Source organism: Mauremys reevesii, linkage group 5 (genome assembly GCF_016161935.1).
Source record: "Mauremys reevesii isolate NIE-2019 linkage group 5, ASM1616193v1, whole genome shotgun sequence".
Taxonomy (NCBI): Eukaryota; Metazoa; Chordata; order Testudines; family Geoemydidae; genus Mauremys; species Mauremys reevesii.
In genome coordinates this window covers 6,067,291-6,091,281 of record NC_052627.1, presented here as the reverse complement: position 1 = coordinate 6,091,281, position 23,991 = coordinate 6,067,291, and the positions used below count along the sequence as shown (strand labels likewise).

Sequence of the window (23,991 nt, the reverse complement as noted above, 5' to 3'; positions counted from 1 at the left end):
ATCCAGCTTTATCGCATCCCAAAACCAAAACAAAAGAAAAGGTACATATAGTCCTAGCATGATGCAGAAAGGACTTGGCTCACCACAGGATGAGTTTACCTACAAGTATGTTGAATACAAAATACTAAGATGTTCAATGTCTCATTCCTCTTCTGTGAGCTCTGTAACGAGCATCAGTATAGAATACATGAGGGGTTATGGTGATAGGACAGTTCATTGTTATTGGGTTTGGCTAGCCACATTACTTAAGTGAGTTATGCAGGTCGTCCCAAAAGAGAGCCAGTTAAGGCCCTGATCCAGCAAAACATTTAAGTATCTCCCTAAATTGACGCATGTAAGTAATTCCATTGAATTCAACAAGACAACTCACATGCTCAAAGTTAAGCACATGCATTAATATTTTTCTGGATGGGGGCCACCATCTAAAATGGGCGTCAATCAAACCTTTCTGCCACCTGCATACCCTCAGGTATTTTGCTCACACTACATTATAGGGAAAAGTTATTTTCAACGTTTTTTAAAAAACAGTTTAAACATTCCCCCTTCCTTTCACAGATCCACCCAGCACACAGCTTGACACTTGGTCTGGGGACTAGAAGGAAGGATTTGGCCATCAGAGAGGCCAAAACAAAGGATGCAGCAGCATCAAACTCGATCTTATTTTGCAGCTAGACTAGAGACCAGTCCCGGGGGGTGATTTGTTTGTTGTTCATGACGTTTGCTTTCAATTCTCTGGAAGAGCTTCAATTTTCTCACCGTGCTAAGGAGGAGACCTAGCCTGCACTAACTGTTCATGACCTACCATGCCTGTGAGCTAGAGCGTTAGAAATAACCGTATAGATGTTGCAACCCCATCAGCTTGAACTTGGGTGGCTAGCCTGAGTCCCCACCAGAGCCACAACTTCCACACTGCTTTTTTTAGCACCCCTGAGCAAATCCTGCTAGGGTGAGTGGCTACCCACGCTGGGAAGCTCACTCCTCGCTGTAGTGTAGACACACCCACTGTCTGCAATGGGATTCTATCCATTTCACCTTTACATACGAGACAACACAGAGTCAGGGGAGAGACGCCCACATTTTTTTGTTAATCTAGGTGCACTGTTAAATATCGTGTATTAGGGATGATGGGTAAAACAAGGCTAAATCCTGCTCAGCTGGCTGTCATGGATAGCCCCGTTCAGGCCCAAATGGGGAAATCTTTTAAGGTAATCAACATGCAGCTGCCTAGTTGCAGATCATAAACCAAAGTAATTAGCCCCAGGTCTCATAATCTGGCTGGTGTGAACTACTCCTAAAAAGTCAATGCCAGCCCCTGATGTAATTAAGGTTAAAATAGTATCACTATTGAACAGCTACCACAGGATGTCAATATGAATACCAGAGCATGGGATGCTCTGGAAAGCCATAAACAACACATGATGAATAAGGGAATAAAGCAGGAGCAAATGACCATTTCTGACAGTATAATCTAGGCATGTGTTATACTAGCAGCAGATTAAAAAACAAACAAACCACAAAATCCTACATTAGGCATCTAAGCTGATCATTCAGAGACATATGATTACTGTGACCAAATGCTAGACAGAAAAACACATTTTCTAAATAATGCTAGAAACTCTATAAGCTCTGTTTAAAACAAATACCAAATAGGGGGATGCAAGAAATATATTCTGCAGATTGTCTCACAAAGCAAGCAACTTCTCACAATTAAATTATGTATGCCTGGCATATAGTTCACCACAAATTCTAATCAGTTCTACTCTTCTAATAACATTATACAGTAAAATACATCATCATCCATCAACCAGATGCAGCATATTAGTTATACAAAACATCTAGCATGTTTTTATTTTCCACTGTTAGAATATGATAAAATTGCCCACTCTGAAATTACAGATTATAAACAAATACTTTATGCTTTATAAGTGTTTGCATAATATTTTATGTGTGTGTATATTAAATAGCGAGACAAAATTATGGTATAGCAAGGAAAGGAGGTTTTTCTGGCTTGAATATACAATGGCTGAATTACTCAGAGGTGGAAAAATTATGCAGTTCAACCCAGCTGAGGGTCAATAAAACTTTCTGTATGTGCCTCATCAGATACAGAGAAATTATTGTAAGTAGAGATGGTTGGGAAAAGTTTTTCCTGTGGACAAATTTCTATTTTTCAGTGAAAATTTGAATATCAAAATATTTTTGTCCAAAACTGAAATATTTCAACTTTGAAATGCCACCATGGTGTATTATGGGAGTTGTAGTTTGGGTGATTCATGCACCCATTCTCCACTATAGTCCAAACTCCTTGGTCAGACTATATTTCCCACAATGCACTATGATATCAACTCAGGATGCAGGGGAGATGTAGTCAGGATGATGAATCTAGTCCATAAAGGAGAATGGGGGGAGGAGAAAGGAGTCAACTGATCTACAACTCCCATGAGGCACTGCAGCAGCAGATCCAAATCAAAATATTTCAGGTTTGGGGCATTCAAGTTTGTTCATGAAAAACTCTGAGCAGCCTGTTTTTGTGAAAACATTCATTTTATCAAAACCCCAATTCTCTAATACAAAAGCAATTTGGACAGAATTTTTCAACTAGTCCTCATAAAGGGGGTTTTCATTAGTGTGACTGTTGCTATTTTCATATCATCTCAGCTGTAAAGCCAGACAATATTAGTGCATGTGTGGGGGAGAAATCAAAATAATAACTAATACACTTGAGAAATCTCTACAATTTTCCATATATAGTACTAAAATGTTACATTTTTAAGGTCTGATATTTAAAGAACCATCAAGGTAATAAGCAAGTGCTAAAAATGAAGGTGGAAATCAACAGCCAATTTTTCCACCTTTAAGGATTCAAGCAGAGATGGAAGACAATCTTTTTGTGATCTTGGATGGGTGACATGCGTTTGAAATGACAGTTTTACTGGATTATACAAGCTAAATTCTCAGTTGTATACACCAGTGTAAACCTGAAGTAAATCCACTGAAGCCAATACGGTTATTTCACATTTGTAACAATGTAACTGAGATGAAAATCTGCTCCTACTTGTTACAAGTTTCCTAGCCCCTTGGTTTTTGTGTTTGTTACTGACGTGTGGTGTAGTAACAATAACAGCTGTAACTGGCCTGTACCCATGTCATACATGGAATATGTTGCTTTAAAATTCTCCCCTGTCAGCTTCCATTCTAATCAATGGTTTTTGCGGCTCATCGCTCTGAAATTTTCCAACTGCCATCTCTATACAAAGGTGACTTTTTATTTTGTTTAAAGTTGGAGAAAAATGGGTCAGTCATTCTCAGAGCACCAGAGGACAGGAATTATGACTTTCTGGAACATTATTATTAATGGTTTGCATTATTAACAAAGTCCTTGTGATAATCTAAGTGGGTAGAAAGTTAAATTTTGGCGGGCAAATAAGTCTCACTGAAGAGTGTTGCAGTGTTCTGCTGTTGTTTCCTTTCAATTCCCTCCATGTTACGACTCTTTGGGACCTGCCTGCCATACATGCTCTGCACATTTTGTGCTGGCATTTTTGCTAGATTTGTGCACAGCTAAGGAAAGGTGTGTTCCATGTGCATGTGGCTAATCCAGCTGTGCCATGACAAGGGGTAATGGATGCACTTGTGCTGAGCCCCTGCCTTACCTTATCCCTGGCAAAATCTGTAAGGTGCAAAAACATCCGAGAGGGCGGTGGTGCTCGTTGTGAGGCATGCAGTAGGGATCCTGGTGCTGATACACTTTGGGAGCTCAGGAATATGGTTTACTGCAAAGACAACCCTGAGACGCTTATTTTCTCTTCTGTTCTTTAGACCTGAAGGCAGGTCTATAGTGAAACTCCTTCGATTAGCTTGATAGGGACCTTGGCATGTATAGACAAATTCTTGAAAATGTACTCTCCCCTACCTGATGCTGTGCGTACCACTCAAAGTTCCCCAAATGTAACCCTTCTATAAAGGCAGGTAAGCCTTCCACAAGCCCTTCTGTTACAACAAATATGTTTGAAATGATTTCTGAACGTTCAAAGAAGAATATTTTCTCAAAACCGAACTCACACCCGCTGACTGCACACAAAGCAAATGTTCAGCTGCAATCCAAGTTCATCTCCCGATATTGATAAGCTAAGCAGCTCCGCTAGATTACAGAGTCACTCCAGCAAAGAACTAGAACCATCTATGCTGCTATAGTTTTTGAGTGGAGATTTTGCAAATGGAACTAATGCAGAACTAGCTGTCACTGCGGCTGTGCCTTGAGCTGTTGTCACGGAGAGCTCCGCGGCCCCACTGGCTCGCTGGTTTGTCTGCCTTCTCTTTGTGCCTGCATCTTGGCCAAAAAGAATGGGAAAATATAGGCCTCACAAAAGAAATTGAAATAATAATAAAATACATTGCTACTGTCATTGTAAGGGAGCCAGCAGAGAAAATCAAAGGCTGAAATTTCCTTTTGTTTGCCATTAGACAGTGTTGCATGATAATCTAAATTGTGCTTTGATACCAGTTTCAGTACTGATGAAAACATTTTAAAATGGTCATAATTATAACTGATGTAACTATCCCAACTTGCAAAGAGTCTAATACACTCGCCAGTCACTGCCTCTTTTGCTTGACAGCCCTGGTAATTGTACAGAAGACTGTTTTTAGAAATGCAGTGGTCCATCATTTAAATGAGAAACACTCTTTTCTTAGGCTACGTCTATACTACCTGCCCGGGTCGGCGGGTAGCGTTCAACTTCTCGGAGTTCGATATATCGCGTCTCATCTAGACGCGATATATCGAACTCCGAACACGCTCCCGTAGACTCCGGAACTCCACCACCGCGAACGGCGGTGGCGGAGTCGACGGGGGAGCTGCAGACTTCGATCCCGCGCTGTCTGGACGGGTGAGTAGTTCGAACTAAGGTAGTTCGAGTTCAGCTACGCTATTCGCAGCTGAACTTGTGTACCTTAGTTCGACCCGCCCCCCCCAGTGTAGACCAGGCCTTAGAGAAGTCTTGTGGCGAAGGTACTGGACCGACACTCAGGAGACCGGTGCTCTTGAGCAAGTCACTTTGTCTCTCTCTGCTTCCATACCTCATCTGCAACCCTTCCTTCCCCCACCATGTGTCTGTCTTGACTATGCAGACTGTAAGCTCTTTGGGGCAGGGCCTGGCTCTTACTGTATGTTTGCAGAGCACTTGGCACAATGGGACCTGGCACAGCTGAGACCTCCAGGTGCTCGCCTAATAAACACAAAGATAATAAGAGAGTGTGACATGGCAGGGTTTCTCCCCAGCTTCCAAGAATAGCCTGCCATGCCCAGTCTCCTTTAAGCAGGTTTACCATCCAAATAAAAACCAACAAAACAGTCCCTCGCTCACCCTGAGTCCTAGGGTTTCATGGTCTCCCCTTCCCAGGGATCTCTGGTGTCCCTACTCCCAGCCAGCCCCCTTATCTTTCTGGAGCACCAGCGCCAGGCTTCCTCTCTGAGCAGCAGGCCCCCTGTTCCAGCGACCCTCCACTCCCTAGTGGTTTCTCTCCCCCTGCACAGCCTGTCCCAATCACTCTTCCCCTTCCTGCCCTCTGAAGGCCTTTAGAGCCCCAGGGATAGCCCTGCTCCCTTTAACTGACTCCGTCGGGCCCAGCTGCTGTGACACGGGGCCAGTGGTCTTGATCTACTCACAGGGATCAGCTATTCCATGATAATGAGGCACGACACATTCATTTCAACTTAAATTTTCCGAAGAGGTAGAAAAACTGGTCATTTGTCCCTAAAACAGAGGTCTGAGATTTGGGTGCCACGTTCTTTTTCTCATCTGAATGTGGAGGGGAGCCGGTGCCTCCAGAAATGGTGGGAGGAAGGCTGCCTCTTCCTCCTGACTGTGTGAAAACTCCCTGCCCATCAGACACACGGGAGGCTGGGCAGAGGAGCTGGCTGAGCTCCTGTCGAATCTCACTCTCCCAAGCACTGGAAGCAGCGGCTGGAGGCGGCACTCTGCTGGTTGGCCTCTCTGAGCTATATCAGAGGGACAAACACTAGGGAGGGAGAGGAGTTATTTAAGTTAAGGGCCAATGTTGGCACAGGAACAGATGGATGTAAACTGCCCATTAACAGATGTTTGCTTGAAATTAGGTGAAGGTTTCTAACCATCAGAGGAGTGAAGTTCTGGAACAGCCTTCCAAGGGCAGTGGTGGGGCCAAAAAACCTAACTTGTTGTAAGAATGAGCTTGATAAATGTATGGAGTGGGTGATATGCTGCCATTACCTACTATGGCATATGGCTCATCCACGACGGCTATTAACAAATATCCCCACCAGCCAGTGATGGGACCCTAGATGGGGAGGGCTCTGAGTTACTACACTGTGCCTGGTGGGTCTTGCCACCAGAGCCCAACTGATCACCATATTTGGAGTCTGGGAGGAATTTTCCCCCAGGTCAGATTCACAGAGACCCTGGGTGTTTTTTCACCTTCTTCTGCGGCATGGGGCACGGGTCACTTGCAGGTTTACACTAGTGTAAATGGTGGAGTCTCTGTAACTTGAGGTCTTTAAAACAAGATTGAGGACTCCAGTAACTCAGCCAGAGGCTAGGGGTCTATTACAGGAATGGGTGGGTGAGTTTCTGTGGCCTGCGATGTGCAGGAGGTAAGCCTAGATTATCATGATGGTCCCTTCTGGCTTTAAAGTCTATATGTTTGGGCCAGCATCCAGAGGGAGCAGTACTGTCATCGGGACTCCTTCAGGCTCAGGACAGCAGTCAAGCACAGATCTCCAAGGGGCTCAGGGAGATAAGGGACATGTGGAAAGGAAAGCTAGAGAGCTTGCTTGTTTAGGGTTTGGGGGGTGGGGGTTAGCATGGTAAATGGATCTGCTCACTTTCACTCACTGCCAATTAAAAACCTATTCATGCTCTTTCCTGTTTTTTCCAGCAGGGATCTGGCCTCCGTGGCAGCCCTTAGGTTGCAGATGAGCCCTGGACAAATGCCAGAGAGGTTACAGCAGACCATAGGGGGTTGGACTAGATGACCTCCTGAGCTCCCTTCCAACCCTGAGATTCTATGATATGGTTATGGCCAGTACAAGTGTTTCCTGGTTTTGAACTGTTAAATCATTCAATGATCGTTTCCCAGAGTTCCTTCTGCGTGTGCCAAGGAAGACCAATCAGACCATCTTCTCTTAAGCTGAGAAATGTCTGGTATAATGTTTTCCTTTCAAAATCTGCTAGTCACGTTTTTTTATATTGCACTTGGTCCATATTCTTGGTTGCAGTGTTTCCCAACAAAGCCGACACCAACTGAGCAGCACTTTACCTACTCTCTTGCCTGCCAGCAATTGGGGTGAAGGGTGCAGTGACCATTCAGCGGCATGTCATGCTGGGGCCCTTATAAGAATCTCAGTGCAGTGAGTACAGGGCCTGGGGATATGTGTGTTGCACTTGCCTAGACCTTGCATATGGTCTTGTCAGGCCTAACTTTCAGCCTGTTCACACCTGCAGGGCTGTTGGAACCAGGAGTTATTCTCGAGCAATCCCATTGGCTCCACTGCCAATGCACAATTACTTCTGGCACACAGCCATTGCTATAGCAGATGTGGGTCATAGTTAGTAAAGGGATAAGCACAAAACAAATTAATAACAGTGAGGGCCTGATCCAAAGCTCACTGAATTCAACGGGAGACTTTCCTTTGACTCCAATGATCTTCAGATCAGGTCCTTAATTTCCCAGTCTGGTTCTCATCAGAACCCACAGAAACTGAGCAGATCCTTCCCCAGACAAGTTCCACAAACAACCATTGCTTCTCTTCCACAGGTCCAAGCGTGGCAGAGTTCAACTCACACTTTATCTGTGCCATAGCTCCTGTAGTCGACCGCCGCTGACACGGCCACGATGAGTGCGGGCATCCCGTAGCCAACCAGATAGAAGTACTTCCTTCGTGAGTGTTCACTCTCAAACACCTCCACCAGCATGATGTACAGCTGCACCCCCTCCAGGAACATCCAGGTGAATGCCGCCAGGAAAAAGAAGTGCAGGAGGGCAGCAAACACAGCACAGGCGATCTGGGAGAGTCCAAAACAAAACAGAGGCAGAGGTTTGCTCCCAAACAAAATTATTACAATCATCGTAACAAAACCACTGATGTCCTTGGTTATTACACGATACTAATCCTAGAATCTCTCTGTGTATGTGTATAAATATACATACGTGGCTGTAGCTTACCCAAAGAAACTTATGTTCTATGCACATTATGCTAAGCATATCATTGGCTGAAACCCCTGTACCCAGCTCCTGCACTCCCACAATATCAAACTGGATTCTTAGTAGGGGACATATTCAGATTCAAATCATTGAAGCAATTGTTCCCTGCTTCTTATAAAACAGGATTAACACACAGAAATATTCTAACGCCTTGGTTTAATAAATAGACATTATATGAGAACAAAAACTCAGATCACTTTAAATATCTTTATACTTAAAATGTAATGTATATTTGTATGATAATGTATATTATTTATAAGTTATATATATCTATAGTATATACATATGTATTATATACACATGTATGTATATATTTATATTCATGTGCATGTGTATAATTCTCTATATAATGTAGATTTGTGTAATATATGTGTTATACATGTAGTGTTATATATAGACACATATATTATTTACACACAGACACACACACATATATGCATGTGTTTGGATTCGATGGCTTACTGCCTCAATACATCAGGGGCTTGTGTTGAGGAATCATAAAGACCATGTTTCTATTTCTGATGCCTCTGTTGACTATTGTTGTGTGGGCAAGTTTCCAGATGTTGACAAGCCATGTAAATGCTCTTGGGTGCTGTCAGCAGGGCCGGGCATATGCTGCGGGCTTCATTGCTCAGTAGTTTTAGTGAGGGGATGAGATAAGGGAATTTAAAAAAAAAAAAAAGCCAGGGAAGAGGAATGTGAAAATAGAGATTCCAGTGCAAGGCCTTATTTCACAGACATCCACTGAGATCCAACTGGCCCTGAACAAATACAGTGCTGGGAACAAGCCTGCACTGACAAGGGGATGGACAACATAAAAGACGGTTACTCACCTGTAGTAACTGTTGTTCTTCGAGATGTGTTGCTCCAATCCATTCCCATCCAGGTGTGCGCGTGTGTGCGCGGCGTGCCTTTTTTTTTTTTTTCCCCCCGGCAGCCGGCTGGCGCCCTGGAGGTGCGGCGCCATGGCGCTAAACATCAGAAAGACAGTTACTACAGGTGAGAGGAACCTTTTCTTCTTTCTTTTTGTGATTGCTCCCAATGCCCCAGTTAGGTGATTTCCAAGCCCTACCTAGGGTGGGGTCGGGAGGTAGATGTCGCAGAATGGTGCAGTCAGGTGCGCATGGAACACATGGGCAAAAACTGGAGGTGCGTATGCAACATCATTGAAGATGAAATCCTCTAGGAGGAGACAGGTGATGAAGGTTTTGGGGCGTTACAAGCGGCTTGCCTGCTAGATATAGATTGCAGGCGCCCTACGGATGTCAAAGGGGGGTTGCTGTTTCGGAAGGAAGATAAGATATTATATAATATATACAGACACACCGCAGAGGCAGGCAGGTCGCGTTATATAACTGCCCTTGTCCTTGAGGAACACAGTATTTCAAGGAGCATGTTTGACATTGGCCGAATAGGGCAGTTGTAAAAATGGAGGGGATCTTGGCGAAACAACATCGCGTTTCGAGCAGTATGAGAAATGCTTCCACTGGCTAGATACTTGAACCGAATGGGCGATTGGAATGTCAGAAGAGAGGCTTGAAAACGTAACTTTCGGATCGGTTTAGCCACGCAGGAGTGCTGTGAGGGTGCCGGAATCATACGACCGGGTGGTGAGGACCTCGTCGTGAGCGCGGGAGGAGGGACAGCGGACGCAGATGGGCCGACCCACAGCCTCAGGAAATCTGTGGAAAACAACTGCACGTGACTTGTTGAGAGTTCCTGCAGGAGGATGGGGTCTGAGACCCTCCATTCGCTTAGGGAAAGGATTAGCCCCTAGGGTACCTCCTGTAAGCTCCGAAATCGAGAGGGGAGAGGGGAGGAGAGGGAGGGGGATGGGCAGGCTTTTTGGTGGGGTGGTCAGAAGGACCCTCACGCGCTCTTTGGGGTGCGGAATGGTGGCCATGACCTGTAAGCCACGCCCGCTGGTCATGTCCCGACCTTGCCCAGGCGCAGGGTAAGGCGGAGGTTGGGGCGAATCACCGGCGTGCATGAGCGAGAGAGCAGTGTGACCTGCTGCCTTTAGGTTCAGCAGCCTAGGCCAGCAGCTGTCAGAAAACAGGCCTGTGCCATTGAAGGGCCAGAAGACACGCCCAGGCTTGGAGATCTTGGTTTCAGTTGCTTTTTTGATTAGAGAGGAGAGGAGGGGTATATCCTCCCCCCGCCGCCTCGTGGGAGGGGGAAGAAAAGAGGGGGGGGACAAGCGGGTCCCTGTGTGCTCGAACTCCTGGACAACCTCCTGATGGGTACCAACATGGGAAGCGGTGCGAGACGTGACTCGGTGACGGGGAACGAACATCTGCGGCGGGCGACCCTGAACTGTGCAGTGCTGGTGTGGGAGGGTAGGTGGCCTGATGAAGGCAGGCTTGCCCATCGACTTTGAGCAACACATCTCGAAGAACCTCAGTGATCTCTGCAATCTCCAGCTTCTCCCCAGTGCCATGGGGCTCTAGCCCAGGATTTCTATTGTATTTTACCTGGCCGTGTGCTAGAGGCAGCCCATGTTCCTACAAAGAGAGTGAACACATTGGTATACCAGTAAAAAAATGCTGAAAAGGTGAAAACTCCCTGCTGCAACAGGTTGCTAGTGAAAAAGGTGTCAGTAATAATGAGAATACACTAGCCAGGACTGAAGGAGTGCCCCCATGTTAGGGAAGGATCTCCTGGCTTTGAATATGGAGTATATGCAGTGGCTGTTTGGGGAAAATGAAGCCTGGAACCCCGACAAAGCATATTTCTAGAGACACTCACCAAGGGGCAGGGATGCTTTTGCCAATGAACATACCATTTGTACATGGAATTTAAAAACACAAAGAACATGCCATTTGTCTATTTCACATGGAGATGGAATTACTGAAATGATTCTCCAATAAGGGCACTGACACATGACTTGTGCTGGGGCTTTCCAAGGAACCTAAGGGAATAAGGCACCCAAACCATGTTAAAGGTCAATAGGAGTTGGACACCTAACTCCCTTAGGCACCTTGGAAAAGCCAGTATCAGGGCAGTCTTGCTCCCGTCAAGGTAAATGTTCATTTTGCCACTGATCAAGAGAGCAAGGTCAGCACCTCCCCTTTTATACGCTAATGGATGGTTCTGGAGGAGTGAAAGGAAAACCTGCCTCTCCCACTGGCCACGCCAGCAGCAGAGCTGTGGGAAGCATGGCAGGTGACTGAATCGGTTAGGGCTTTTGGTTCAGCCGCCATCGGGCCTGACCGTCCCAGATTTTGATGTGTGGAGATCTGTAAAGCGCTCTGAGATCTGCTGATGAAAAGTGCTGTGTAAGAGCTAGGTGGTGGCTTTGGTAAGTGATTAAAATTCTCTGCTTAGCAGGTGCGTAAGGGCAGCAACTATTGATACAGTCCCTAATGGCCAGAGAAATACTGTGCTCCAGCTTTGCTGCCGGCCCATGGCGTGTGGGTGTGAATCCCAAGTCCAGCCTCTGTGGAGTACACAGCACAAAGATCACTTCCCTGGGCCTTGCGCGGACTGGAATAAAACTTCATGGGCTGTTGGGAACCCACAGCCCCACCCCTGCTCTTCCTGCCGACAACCCACAGTCCTGACCCCTTGCTGCCACCAGCCCACAGCCCCACCCCCTGCTCTTCCTGCCAGCAACCAACGTCCCTGCCCCCGGCCTGCCACCAACCCACAGTCCTGACCCCTTCCTGCCACCAACCCACAGCCCCACCACCTGCTCTTCCTGCCAGCAACCCACAGCCCTGACCCCTTCCTGCCACCAACACACAGCCCCGCCCCCTGCCCTTCCTGCCACCAACCCACAGCCCCACCCTCTGCCCTTTCTGCCACCAACCCACAGCACCACCCACTGCCCTTCCTGCCACCAACCCACAGCCCCACCCTCTGCCCTTCCTGCCACCAACCCACAGCTCTGCCCCCTGCCCTTCCTGCCGCCAACCCACAGCCCCACCTCTGCCCTTCCTGCCACCAACCCACAGCCCCACCCCTGCCCTGCCCCTGCCCTTCCTGCCACCCACCCACAGCCCCACCCCCTGCCCTTCCTGCCACCAACCCACAGCCCCACCCCCTGCCCTTCCTGCCACCAACCCACAGCCCCATCCTCTGCCCTTCCTGCCACCAACCCACAGCCCCATCCTCTGCCCTTCCTGCCACCAACCCACAGCCCCATCCGCTGCCCTTCCTGCCACCAACCCACAGCCCCACCCTCTGCCCTTCCTGCCACCAACCCACAGCCCCACCCTCTGCCCTTCCTGCCACCAACCCACAGCCCCACCCTCGCCCCTTCCTGCCACCAACCCACAGCCCCACCCCCACCCTTCCTGCCACCAACCCACAGCCCCATCCTCTGCCCTTCCTGCCACTAACCCACAGCCCCACCCTCTGCCCTTCCTGCCACCAACCCACAGCCCCACCCTCTGCCCTTCCTGCCACCAACTCACGGCCCTGACCCCTTCCTGCCACCAACCCACAGACCAAGCCCCTGCCCTTCCTGCTGGAAACCCACGTCCCTGATCCCTTCCTGCCACCAACCCACAGCCCTGACCCTTTCCTGCCTGCAACTCACAACTCTGCCCTTCCTGTAGGGATCTTATGGCTCCACCTCTCCTGTCATGAACCTACAGCCCCACCACTTCCCTTCCCGTTGGGAACCCACACCCGCGCCCCTGCCCTTCCTGCCAGCAATGCCCTCTCTTCTTTGGTGCAATGCAGAGAGCCGCTGCAGTACAGAGCTCCAGAGCACAGGGGCTAAAGCATCCCCTGGTTGGCTCTTCCTGGGTCTGGCTTCCGCAGGAATGCATCATTTCTGCTACATATCAGGCCTTAGCTGCCTATGGAGGGAGGACAGGATCTGTCCCTCTGTGTATTTCTCTGAACAATGGCACATTCAGTAAGGGAGCTGAGGTTCCAGTAGATGTTCTTAGAACTCAATCATCATGCAAGGTGCTGAGCCATCCTGATGGGTGCTGAGCACCCTCCACACCCACTGACTTCAATGGCAGCCGAGGGCAGTGCACACATCACGGGGAGCCCAGCAACCAGGAGGATTGAGCCCCAGGAGCAGCTGTTGGAATATCATTGTCATGTAGGCTCTGCTATTCCGATGAAGGTGCCATCCTGAGTGGGACTGCGGGGATGAAAATGGCAAATGTGTAATCACTGCAGTAATATTTCTGTCAGTCTGCAGGGCTCCACACAGGTCACTGCTTGTATATGGAGTATGTTTCCCCTGCTATCTAGTGTGTCACAGGCATTTTTTAGTCAGTAGAATACAGCAGACTGAACGTGCAGAATTTGTTCATTTCAAAGCTTAGAACCCAGAGATTTGTAAACCAAATTGCTTCACAGACGTCAAAGGTGCTAATTCTTAGTCTTTGCCAAGTTTGAAGGCTTTTTCTTTAAAAAGAGCCATTTTGATGAATGTGAGCACAAACAGAGCACCTGAAATAGTCTTGTGAAAAATGCCAGATGGAGTTTAACACACTACTCAGAAACATTCAAGCGGAGAACAAACGGTAGGAATTTCAGCCCCCAAGGATAATTTGTTCAGGAAATCATATGGGCATGATCGGAAGCCTATAGAAGTAAACAGAAAGTTTCCTATTGACTTCAATAAGCTTTGGATCAGAAAGGAGGGCGTATAATAGAAAGTATCTTCTTGAGAATTACTGTGTTGTTGCTGGGGAAACATGAAACAACACACACCTTTGGTGTATACATTTTAAACAGACATCTGGGGTGAAATCTTGGCCCTATTGATGTCAATGGGGCTTTTGCTACTGAGCATAAGGGACTAGGATTTCACCCTTGGTTACCAAACAGGGCCCCAATCCTGCAACAAGATGAGCATGAGTGTAGGGTGTATCCACATTCATATTGCTCCAGGATCACGCCCAGCTACCTCCATTGGAAGGTGGGAGGAGATGCTTCCATATTTCTGTGCCAAATATCTTACTGGCTGATCCGTTCGATTGATCCCGATGAGGAAGAGGAGCTCGGCCACAAAGAGGCTGATGCACAAGTTCTTGTGAATTGTGTTCCTGTCACTCTGGAGCCCGCGGAAAAAGCAAAAGGTGAAGATGCAGATCAGGAGGCAGACGAGTGACAGCAGAATTCCGACCCACGTGATAACATCCAGGAGCAGGTCGTGGACTGTGTCGCTGTGCTGGAGACACAACAGAAAAATAATCAGTCACACGCTGCACGTCAGCTAATCAATACTGAAAAAAGCCAGGTTGTCTGAGATCCTTTGATAGACTCCTGTATCCACTTCCCAAGCACTGGCACAAGGGACCGATAGCTAATGAAGGGTATTAGGACTAAAACTACCCAGAATGGAGTTCTGCATTAATGTAGCCACAACCTGAAACACAACCTCCTTTCTCTTTGCTTGGGTTTGTTTGTGAATACAGCAGTAAGGCAGTGGGGAAGGTACCTGAACAGACTCAAATCCCAAGATTGGGTCGCAGGGATCATTAAGATAATGTATGTCTCATGCCCAGCTTGTGGCAAACACACGGATTATTTTCCTTTCTTTTTTTCACAAGGGAAGGGAAAAAAATATTGATTTATCAAACCCTGCAGCTGAGAACCCAAAATGAATATCAGAATAATATCCTGGATAAACAGAGACCTTTTATTGACCATATTGTTTTTAAATCCACATTTAACCAGGATTTTAATGTGGCTCAGAAATTGTGTGTTCTCCCTTGCGATGTGGTCTAGTTTCTGCTTACCCAGAAGTAATGTCCACATGGATGTTCCCCCTTTCAAGCTACCACGTGCCCAAAGAACAGCAGCAGCAAAGACTGGTTTAGGGGGCTCTTACGGTGCAAAGCAGGGTGCTGGGGTCCACCAATACAATGCCACTGGACCTATTTCTGTGTTTGTCTGTTCATTTGCTTCCCAAACCAGAGCACAGACACTTGGCACTCATCTTGGAAGCGAAGGACATGGTGTTTTGCTATGGGGAAAAGTCCATGACAGATGGAGGGGAAAGCTGATTCATTTACTCTTTTTGTTGCCTTTCTGCCAATGATAAAGCCACATCAGTGTCAGGCATTTATTGATATACACTCCTGCTATGTCAGCACCCATCAAAAACAACTCAAACCCTTTCAGCACTTTGGCTTTATCGGCACGACTGATAGGCATCGAGAATGAAAGATAGTGAGTGACTTTTTTCTCCCCCCTAGAGGCTGTTTATAAAGAGTCAACTCTGTGTCTAGACAGAGATTATGGGAGGTGTTATTCCCACAGCACTCCTGCCATTTTTCTTGGGAATTTGGAAGGTTTAAGAGACTATGACTGCAAAGGTGCCAAAGGGCACAGATTTAACATATGTCTATTGCAACAGCAACAAAAAGGGTTGTGAGTTCAATCCTTGAGGGGGCCAGTTAGGGATCTGGGGCAAAAATCTGTCTGGGGCTTGGTCCGGTTTTGAGCAGGGGGTTGGACTATATGACCTCCTGAGGTCACTTCCAACCCTGATACTCTATGTCTATTCTATCTCCACTGCACACACAAGGAAGAAAGCGCATATTCTTTTCCTAACAGAGGTGCATTGTTTTATCTCTGTGTAATTCCACACTCGTTACTTTCCTCTTAACTTGGTGCAAAAATGTTAATACAAATTCCCACCCTTGCCTTTGCTCTGCTTTGCAAGAAGCTGCTGGGAAGCAGTGGATAACATCTCCCCTAACAGTCCTGCTGCAAAGCAGGCCAGCTCGCCTGATTAGAAGGAAGTGCTAGGCAGAGCTTCAGAGAGCTGTGAGACAGACACAGGAAGTACACAGCTGGTACAGGCAGATAAAGGGGAGAGACAATCAGGTGAACTTCGGAACGTGTGGCTCGATCGCCCAAGGCTAAAAGCACAAACGCAGTAACACTCCAGACAAAAAGTCAGCCTTGTACGTGGGGAGCTTTCCGGAGTTTTTCTTCGTCTGACAGCAGAGCACCCCAGCTTCATGTGGAATGAGCGAGGACGCAGCCTGTTCCTTTTACACGCTTGGCTCCATGCACACACCAAGCAGGTGTGGAATAAATGAAAACCCCAGGTCTCGCTTCTCCACTGCTCAGCCGCCTGCAGAGTTATTTACACCTCCCAGTGCAAAGTGGGCATGAAAGGCTGTCCAGTCAGGTCCTCAGGCACACTCCCCACTGCTGCCCTATAGGGAGGAGGAGGTGAAAAACAGTCCAACAGCTCCCCAGGACCATGCAGGAGAGGAGGTCAGAGGGATTCTGTCACCAGGGCCACATATAATGCTGGTATAGGGGGCGGGGGGAAGAGAGCTCTTATCCTTCACTGGTTCTGGACCACACTGGGACTGAGCTGAGAAAGGGTTGGGTAGTTTGGGGCAGGAGAAAAAGATAATTCTTCTCTCAGGCACAGGGGCAGCTCTAGGAATTTGGCCGCCCCAAGCATGGCGGCACGCCTCGGGGGGCGCGCTGGTGGTCGCCAGTCCCGCGGCTCCGAGGGACCTCTTGCAGACGTGCCTGCGGAGGGTCCGCTGGTCCCGCGGCTCCGGTGAAGCATCTGCAGGCATGCCTGCGGGAGGTCCACCGGAGCCGCGGGACCAGCGGACCCTCTGCAGTCATGCCTGCGGGAGGTCTGCTGGAGCCGCCTGCCGCCCTGCTGGCAAAATGCCGCCCCAAGCACGCGCTTGGTGCGCTGGAGTCTGGAGCCGGCCCTGCTCAGGCAGCTAACACCTACAGGAGGATTAGTAAGCTGTGCTGGTGATCTCCAGTGCACAGTCCTTGAACAGAGGCATGGCCCCTTGCACCTGCCCGCCCACCCTCCCCCCATTCAGTGCAAGCCAAAGGAGGCTGGGCACCACCACACCCCGAGACCAAACTGGCCCACTTTGCTTTCTATTGATCATCACTCTCACCTTCCAGTGCCCAAGCTCTAGCACAGTCAGATTTGCTGTAAGAGAGAGGGCAGAGCCACCATCTCAGCCAGCAAACACTTATGGGTGCATGCCCTGGGTTGGGAGCCAGGAGACCAAGGGGATCTAGTCTCACCACTCCTACTGACTGCAGCCAGTGTTTCTGTGCCACTGTATAGCACCATAGATACGACACCCTCTTAAGTTAGGATGAGAGCCCTGGGATAATTGTAACTGTTGGAATGAATTTAAATTGCCAAACATGCAATGTAGAAGTGAGCTGGGAAGTTGTGTTAATATTTGTATTATTGTTGTGTTTTTGTTGCTGTCATTTTGGTTAATGGGAACAGTCCCTGTAAGAACTGGGTGGGGCACTTGATGGTAGAAGACTGAGAGGTGGGAGATTTTGCCCTCGTGCCAGGGAGTGGAAGGTTCTGTCTGTGCAGGCTCCAGGAAAGATCAGAACTTGATATGATAAATGCATCTTTCCAGGCAGCAAGCCTCATTCTCAAAGGTGTGACACAGGCGCTTCCTGGGGGCCTGGACACCTCAGTGCATTGCTACAGAGCCTTTCACCTGTGGGCCACTACAAGCTCCTGTCCAACAGAGGCCTGATGGCCCCTATGTGGGATCAGTTTGTGGGTGTCAGTTCCAGCTCCCACAGCACAAACTCAGCATCACACTTTGCACTGACTGTCAGGCCAGGTCTACACTGGGGGCGGGGCGGTCAATCTAAGTTATGCAACTTCAGCTACGTGAATAACGTAGCTGAAGTCGACGTACTTAGACCTACTCACCGCGGTGTCTTCACTGCAGTAAGTCAATGGCTGACGCTCTCCCATCGACTCCGCCTCTCGACCTGGTGGAGTCCCGGAGTTGATGGGAGAGCGCTCTGCGGTTGATTTGTCGTGACTAGACGCGATAAATTGACCCCTGCTGGTTCAATTGCTGTCCGTCGATCCAGCAGGTAATGTAGACAAGCCCTCAGACTCAGCAGAGAGGCCAAAAACTGCATGGGCCATGGAGACTGTTATCCCTAGAGAGGAAGTCCCCAAAAAGCCTCCAGACCAAAGCTCATGCCTGGTAGTGAGGCAGCGTATGTGGGAAGCTTGTCTAGCTTTTAAACCAGGACTTCATTGACCAGGGCTGTTAAACTGGCCTTTCAAGAGCACTAAACCTGCACATTTATTACTCTGAAGTTTATGGTTATATATAAATTATTTCAAAAAATGTAAATTAACTCATTAAATAATTTGCATAAAATATCACACATAGAGCCTGTAACAGGGCAGCCACCCTCGGGCCCCTCCAAAACAGTTTCGGATGTCTCTTGATTGTCAGCACCTCTGTGAGTTTGTATTGATGTAATCTCCGCCACGCCACTGCACAATCCCCGTGTGGCATTTCTACCTGCAGTGTCCTTCAGTCCTCAGCACTGAGAAGAAGAGGGAGAAGGAGAGGAAGAGGAAGTGATCTCACCAGCCAGAGACCTGGCTTCTCCTGAGTTCCACTAGCCCTTGCTCCGTCCCTTTGCACATACTTCCTGAGCTTCTGAACGACCTTCTCTGGGATTCTGTGGGGGCGATAGTTAGTGCCTAACTACGACTACACTGCAGCATAAGACCAGGGTTGATAGAACTCGAGTCAAGTTTGTCAACCTAGGGCTTGAGCATCTACACTCATCCAGGTTAGGAACTGTTGCACCCTAGGTCCCAAACTGGGACTTTGGTATCTACACTGCATTTTGCAGGCCTGAGTCTAACCAGATTTCCTAGCACCCTCCCAAAATGGAGCTGCGCTAGCCCTGTGCTTGTGGGGCAAAGTGGGAAAATCAACCATCCAGAGGACAAAGAAAATTGGCCCATGGGATACTTTTGGCAGTCTCCCAGAGCATGAGTCTAGTGGGGTTGTATCTACACTGCAAAGCAACAGGACTTGAACCCTGGACCTCAGTTTGACTTGGGCTTGGACCCTCCACCCCTGTGTGGTCTGGGACCCAGGGTATGAGCCCTGGGTTAGCACAATTTATGTGTTGGTGGAAGGGGGGATTAGGCTTGAGCCTGAGTTCAACCCCTGGGTTTACACTGCAGTGTAGAACACCCTCAGTGACCAGCATGCTGGGTCAGTGGCTGGCTCTCCAGGCTCTGGCACCATATCGCTCAAAATCTGGCAGCTGTTCTTTTCTGGGTTCCAGACCTTTAGAAAGGTTTATTTTACAGAAACAAAGTGCTTGATGAAATTCAAAGTAAACCCAACAACTTTTGTATTTGTGACAAGCTTTATATCTAGGGTTGGAGTTCGGGGCCAGAGCCTCGTCCATGCAAAAACTTCCCTTGACTCCCAGCTTTTGAATTGGGCTCCAAGTTGCGTCGGTGGGACGCAGACTGGCTGAAACAGATCGCGGCGGCTTTGAAAACCATTGTGTGTGTGTGTGTGTCACAGACACGGCTGCCGAGCCCACAGCAGAGTGAGCAGGCAGCCCAGAAATTGCTCAGGCTGTGAAATGTGTTAGCGATGAATGACGGTTCCAGCAGTGCACTACCTGTGCTCCAGAGCAGAGTTAATAAAACCAACTCTAGCGAATGTCAGTTTATGATCGAACGGCTTGTCCCTTAAATGAAGGGTCCTTTCTCTTTCCCTCTTAAAAAGCTCAGTAGAGGTAAACGGTGCTGAAACCGAGCTGCTGGCTGCGGGGGGTGCTTTTGTTCAGCTAATCTTTGCCTTTAGGAAGGGAGACAGTAACATGCTTGTGGGTGGAGGAATGACAAATGGTAACTACAGAAAGTGTCACTGGCTTGCTGGAATACGGCTGTTGTGCGACCGGTGGGAGCTGGCTTGGAAGGCAGCAGCATGGGTTGGGCTTCGGTCCAAGTGGGCCAGATTTAAGCTGGCAGTGGTGGATACTTTACACTGCTCCTGAGGTTTGTAGCTGCCCAGAATGGACTGGAATCCCGTCACTCCTTTTATAACTATTATCAATCACAGTGTGTTATCGAGAGCCCATCGTCCTTATGTCCACGTTGCATTTCCTCACTACGGTATGTTACACAGATAAGGTGAGATCACAGGGGGCTTTACAGACAGTCTTTAAATCAAGATTTGAGGCCTTCACTAACTCAGCCAGAGGCAGGGGCCTATTACAGGAGTGTGTGGGTGCGATTCTGTGGCCTGCAATGTACAAGAGGTCAGATTAGATGATCACGGGTCTCTGACACGCTAATAACTGAATCTGAAGTGATGGGAAAGCCATGGACGAGATCTACCGAACCAAACCACACTGGTATTAGGAAAGAGGGAAACTCTTGTTGAATATACAAAACTGCAAGTTTATGCTGAATGCTAAGGATCAACTCCCAAAAATGTGGCTATTCTGGCATGTAGCTGGGGGAGGGATTAAGGGGTCTTTCCCCTCCCCCTGGCACGACCCAGGTAAGAACTGGTTAGGACCCCAGCCCTGCACTCAGAGGGAGCACACAGGTTATTCTATACCTGCGCCCCCCGGTACACATGGCATCTAGGATGGGGTGGGAGGCGGACTATGACAGAGGGCAGGGAGTGAGTTGCTCTCCACAAGGGGTGCAGTAGTGGCAGCAGGTGCACAGCCCCTTCATGCCTCCTGACTGCCATGGGATATGGACTGATTTACAGCAGGCTGAAATCAGCTTCAGGCTCCAAATCACTTGTACACAATGGGAGATGCACCTCAGGGTACCCGGTTCATCCAGCCTCTACTTCCCTGAGACATTTCTTCCTAGCTGGTTTGGTGTCTCCTTATGACACACACTTAAAGCTTCCCTCCTCTTTACAGAAGGTCATTCAGCAAGTTCTAGCCCCTAAAATGGAGTCTCCCCGTGATCCCTCCTGCTGTAGCTGACACACAACCTTCTCCAAGACACATCTGTCTTTTCCACAGTCATTTTTAAAAACCTGCCAAAAGATGCAAGGACTTGTCACCCCAGAGTTACTGGCATGATGTCAACCAGCCATCTTGAAAGAAAAGGGCGTAAGTATCAAAGCAGTTTGGTTGCTATGTGTCGAGATGCACAATTACTAACCCATTGGCATCACTAATTTCAAGGTCCCAAGGCTCTTGGTAATCTTGAGCACTGCAGGGGCCACAAAATACCAGAGATATTTTCCAGTGTCCCAGGTCAGCAAGGTCGTCTTCAGTAGGTCTAGTCATGAGCTTAAAGTTAGGCACATGATCTAGTGCCTTGATGAACCAGGGCCCTAACGCCTCCTAGTGAGAGGGCCGATGTGATCTGTACCACCTGGTTTGGTTGTTGGGATGGGAGCTTAGGAGGTCTAGTTCACAGATCATGAGAGAGGGCCCAATCTAGTGAAATCCTGGGCATCCTCACTTCTCGCTGAAGTCAACGGACGCTGAGGGCAGTCAGCATCTCGCCGGGCCGGACAGCTAGTGAGGATATCGGGATGGAAAGTGCTCTTTGGCGCTCTACGTTAGTGGAGTCAATCTCGGAGCAGTAACGAGAGATGTGGAGGGGATTTGCTGACGTGGAGTTGCCCCAAAATCAGCCAGTCCTGTCCTTTATTATAAACAGCCAAAACACTAAACTGTAAAGAGGATATAATGTTGTCACCTTCCTCTATGTTACGAAGTGAAAAGCTGAACTGCAGGTTACCATGGATACAGTGTGTGGCGAACACTATGGGGAGTCCCATTCTGGTCTCACTTACACAGGTGTCACTTCGCTGCTGCAAAATGAGTGCTACACAGGTGTGAGTGAGAGGAAATTCAGGTCCAGTGATTGCATCTTTCTTGCTCCTTCATTCTGGCTTTGTTTCATCATTGAGCGACGACGAACAGCACCGTCTCTGTTTTATTTGGAAAGACTAGCTACAGCACCTGATCTAGCCTCATACAGCCCTAGTGCTCAGCTCACATTGCTGCCAGCTATTGGGCCCAGCCTTTGGGCAGCTATGGCCTGTCTTAGCTTGCCCGCTCTGCATACCTACCTGGGGGCCAAGGGACAATCCTGCCCTATGATTTTCTTCCAAACACTCATCTTTTGGGGAAGTTCTCTGGCCTGTGTTACACAGAAGGTCAGGCTAGATAATCACTATGGTCCCTTCTGGCCTTGGAAGCTATGAATCCAACTCTTATTAAAATGGTATCTATAAAGGACATCCTATTGCCACTTTGAGAGGTCAAAATATGTCATGACTGAGAAATTCTGCCTCCACGCTTCCTAGGGACAACAATCTCTTTATTTAGTGGAGGGAACAGGATGAAACTGATCTTGGACACGTGAATCAAAGGGATTCCTCCAATTACACACAGCAGAACTGCATGTTCCAGAGAGTACAGAATCTAATCAGAGAGGAAGTCACCCTGAACCTCATTCTCCCCATGAGAAAGGTGTTGATTGTGAAGGTAACCAATAGGGGGAAGCTTAGTGCTATTTAAATTCTATGGAATAAGGAAGTTTTCACAGAACCCAGGAGTGCCAAGCGTTCCTGCCCCTCTGGCCCCTTCCTGTGGCTTTCTCCACAGAGAACTGGCTGTAAAAAAGTGTTGGATATTAGGAAAAAACTTTTTCACTAGGAAGGTGGTGAAACACTGGAATGGGTTACCTAGGGAGGTGGTGGAATCTCCTTCCTTAGAGGTTTTTAAAGTCAGGCTTGACAAAACCACGGCTGGGATGATTTAGTTGGTGTTGGTCCTGCTTTGAGCAGGGGGTTGGACTAGATACCTCCTGAGGTCCCTTCCAACCCTGATATTCTATGATTCTATGATTCAATGAGCAAAATAATCTATTGGGTTTGGGGTAGAGGAAGCAGCTGCAAACAAAATGCTGTCACCGTTGGTTTAATTTAACATCTACAAGACTTAGACTTGGGAGGATTAGATTTTTATTAGTAAACACCGGTAAACGTTGGTTTCACCGCACACCCAAACCGACGAAGAAATATTTCCATCAATAATAATCAAAACCCACAGTTAGGTAAAGTATGAAAAGTGCTGCTGGAGAAATTATTAGAATTTGAGTTATGGATATTTATTTTGTATATGTGGACATGAGATTTTGACAATTTGTGTTTTGATGGCTATAAAGCTTTAACTTTTGAAATCACAGAGTCTTCTGTCATTAAATAATTATTGTCTGACCATCCCCCCTCCCCACATAATTTCCCAAACTGTGAACATTTCTATGGATACAAATAGAAAAACATGCTTAAAAACAATAGTGTTGTGCAAGTGGGAAAATGTAAATAGATAAAAAATGGAAAAAAATTGTAAAGTAAACATTGATATCATCATCATAAAAAATAAAAGCTGAGTTCTGCCGAGCCTATCCATGTGTGAGAAGGACTCGGGGACTAATGTTTCCAGTACTGAAGAGTGCATAAATAATACAAAGGGACAGAGAGGTTAGAAATATGGAAAGGAAATAACAGAGCTCTCCCTGGAAAAAATACAAGCCAAGACATCTGGAGAAACTACACAGAAACAGAGATGCAGGTGAGAGGGATATACATGCAAAATAGCTCTGCTGAAAAGGACATAGGGGAGAGAGAGTGCATAGTAAGTAATTAGATATGAGCTTGCAATGTGATATAATAGCACAGAAAGTCATTGTACTATTGGACAGTACCACTTCACAGGTTGGGGGTACACAAGAGGCCTTGCTTCCTTTGTGCAGCTGCAGTTGGAATAAATAATAATAATCCTCCAATTATCAATAAGCCACAACAACTCTTTCTAGAGCACAGGCCAGAGTGCAGCTAGAACACTGCCTCAGGCTCTTTGGGGCACTCTGGTATTCAAAAGAGTGCAAACAAGGAGTCCAGAGAAAGGCAACACACGCAATGCCCGCAAGACTGATCTATAAGGAAAGATTAAAAGAGTTGAACACTGTGGTCGACA

General features: G+C 47.7%; 1 protein-coding gene across 13 annotated transcripts in view; it reads right to left on the bottom strand.

The window, feature by feature from the left end:
* Positions 1-23,991, bottom strand: part of ADGRL3 (adhesion G protein-coupled receptor L3) — an 842,781-nt gene that overhangs the window by 111,406 nt on the left and 707,384 nt on the right. For all 13 annotated transcript variants that reach the window (XM_039540335.1, XM_039540336.1, XM_039540325.1 and 10 more), the window contains 2 exons: positions 14,171-14,380; positions 7,819-8,039 (listed from right to left, as the gene is read on the bottom strand). In XM_039540335.1, coding sequence (XP_039396269.1) covers positions 7,819-8,039; positions 14,171-14,380 — 431 coding nt within the window. The remainder of the gene's footprint in view (positions 1-7,818; positions 8,040-14,170; positions 14,381-23,991) is intronic.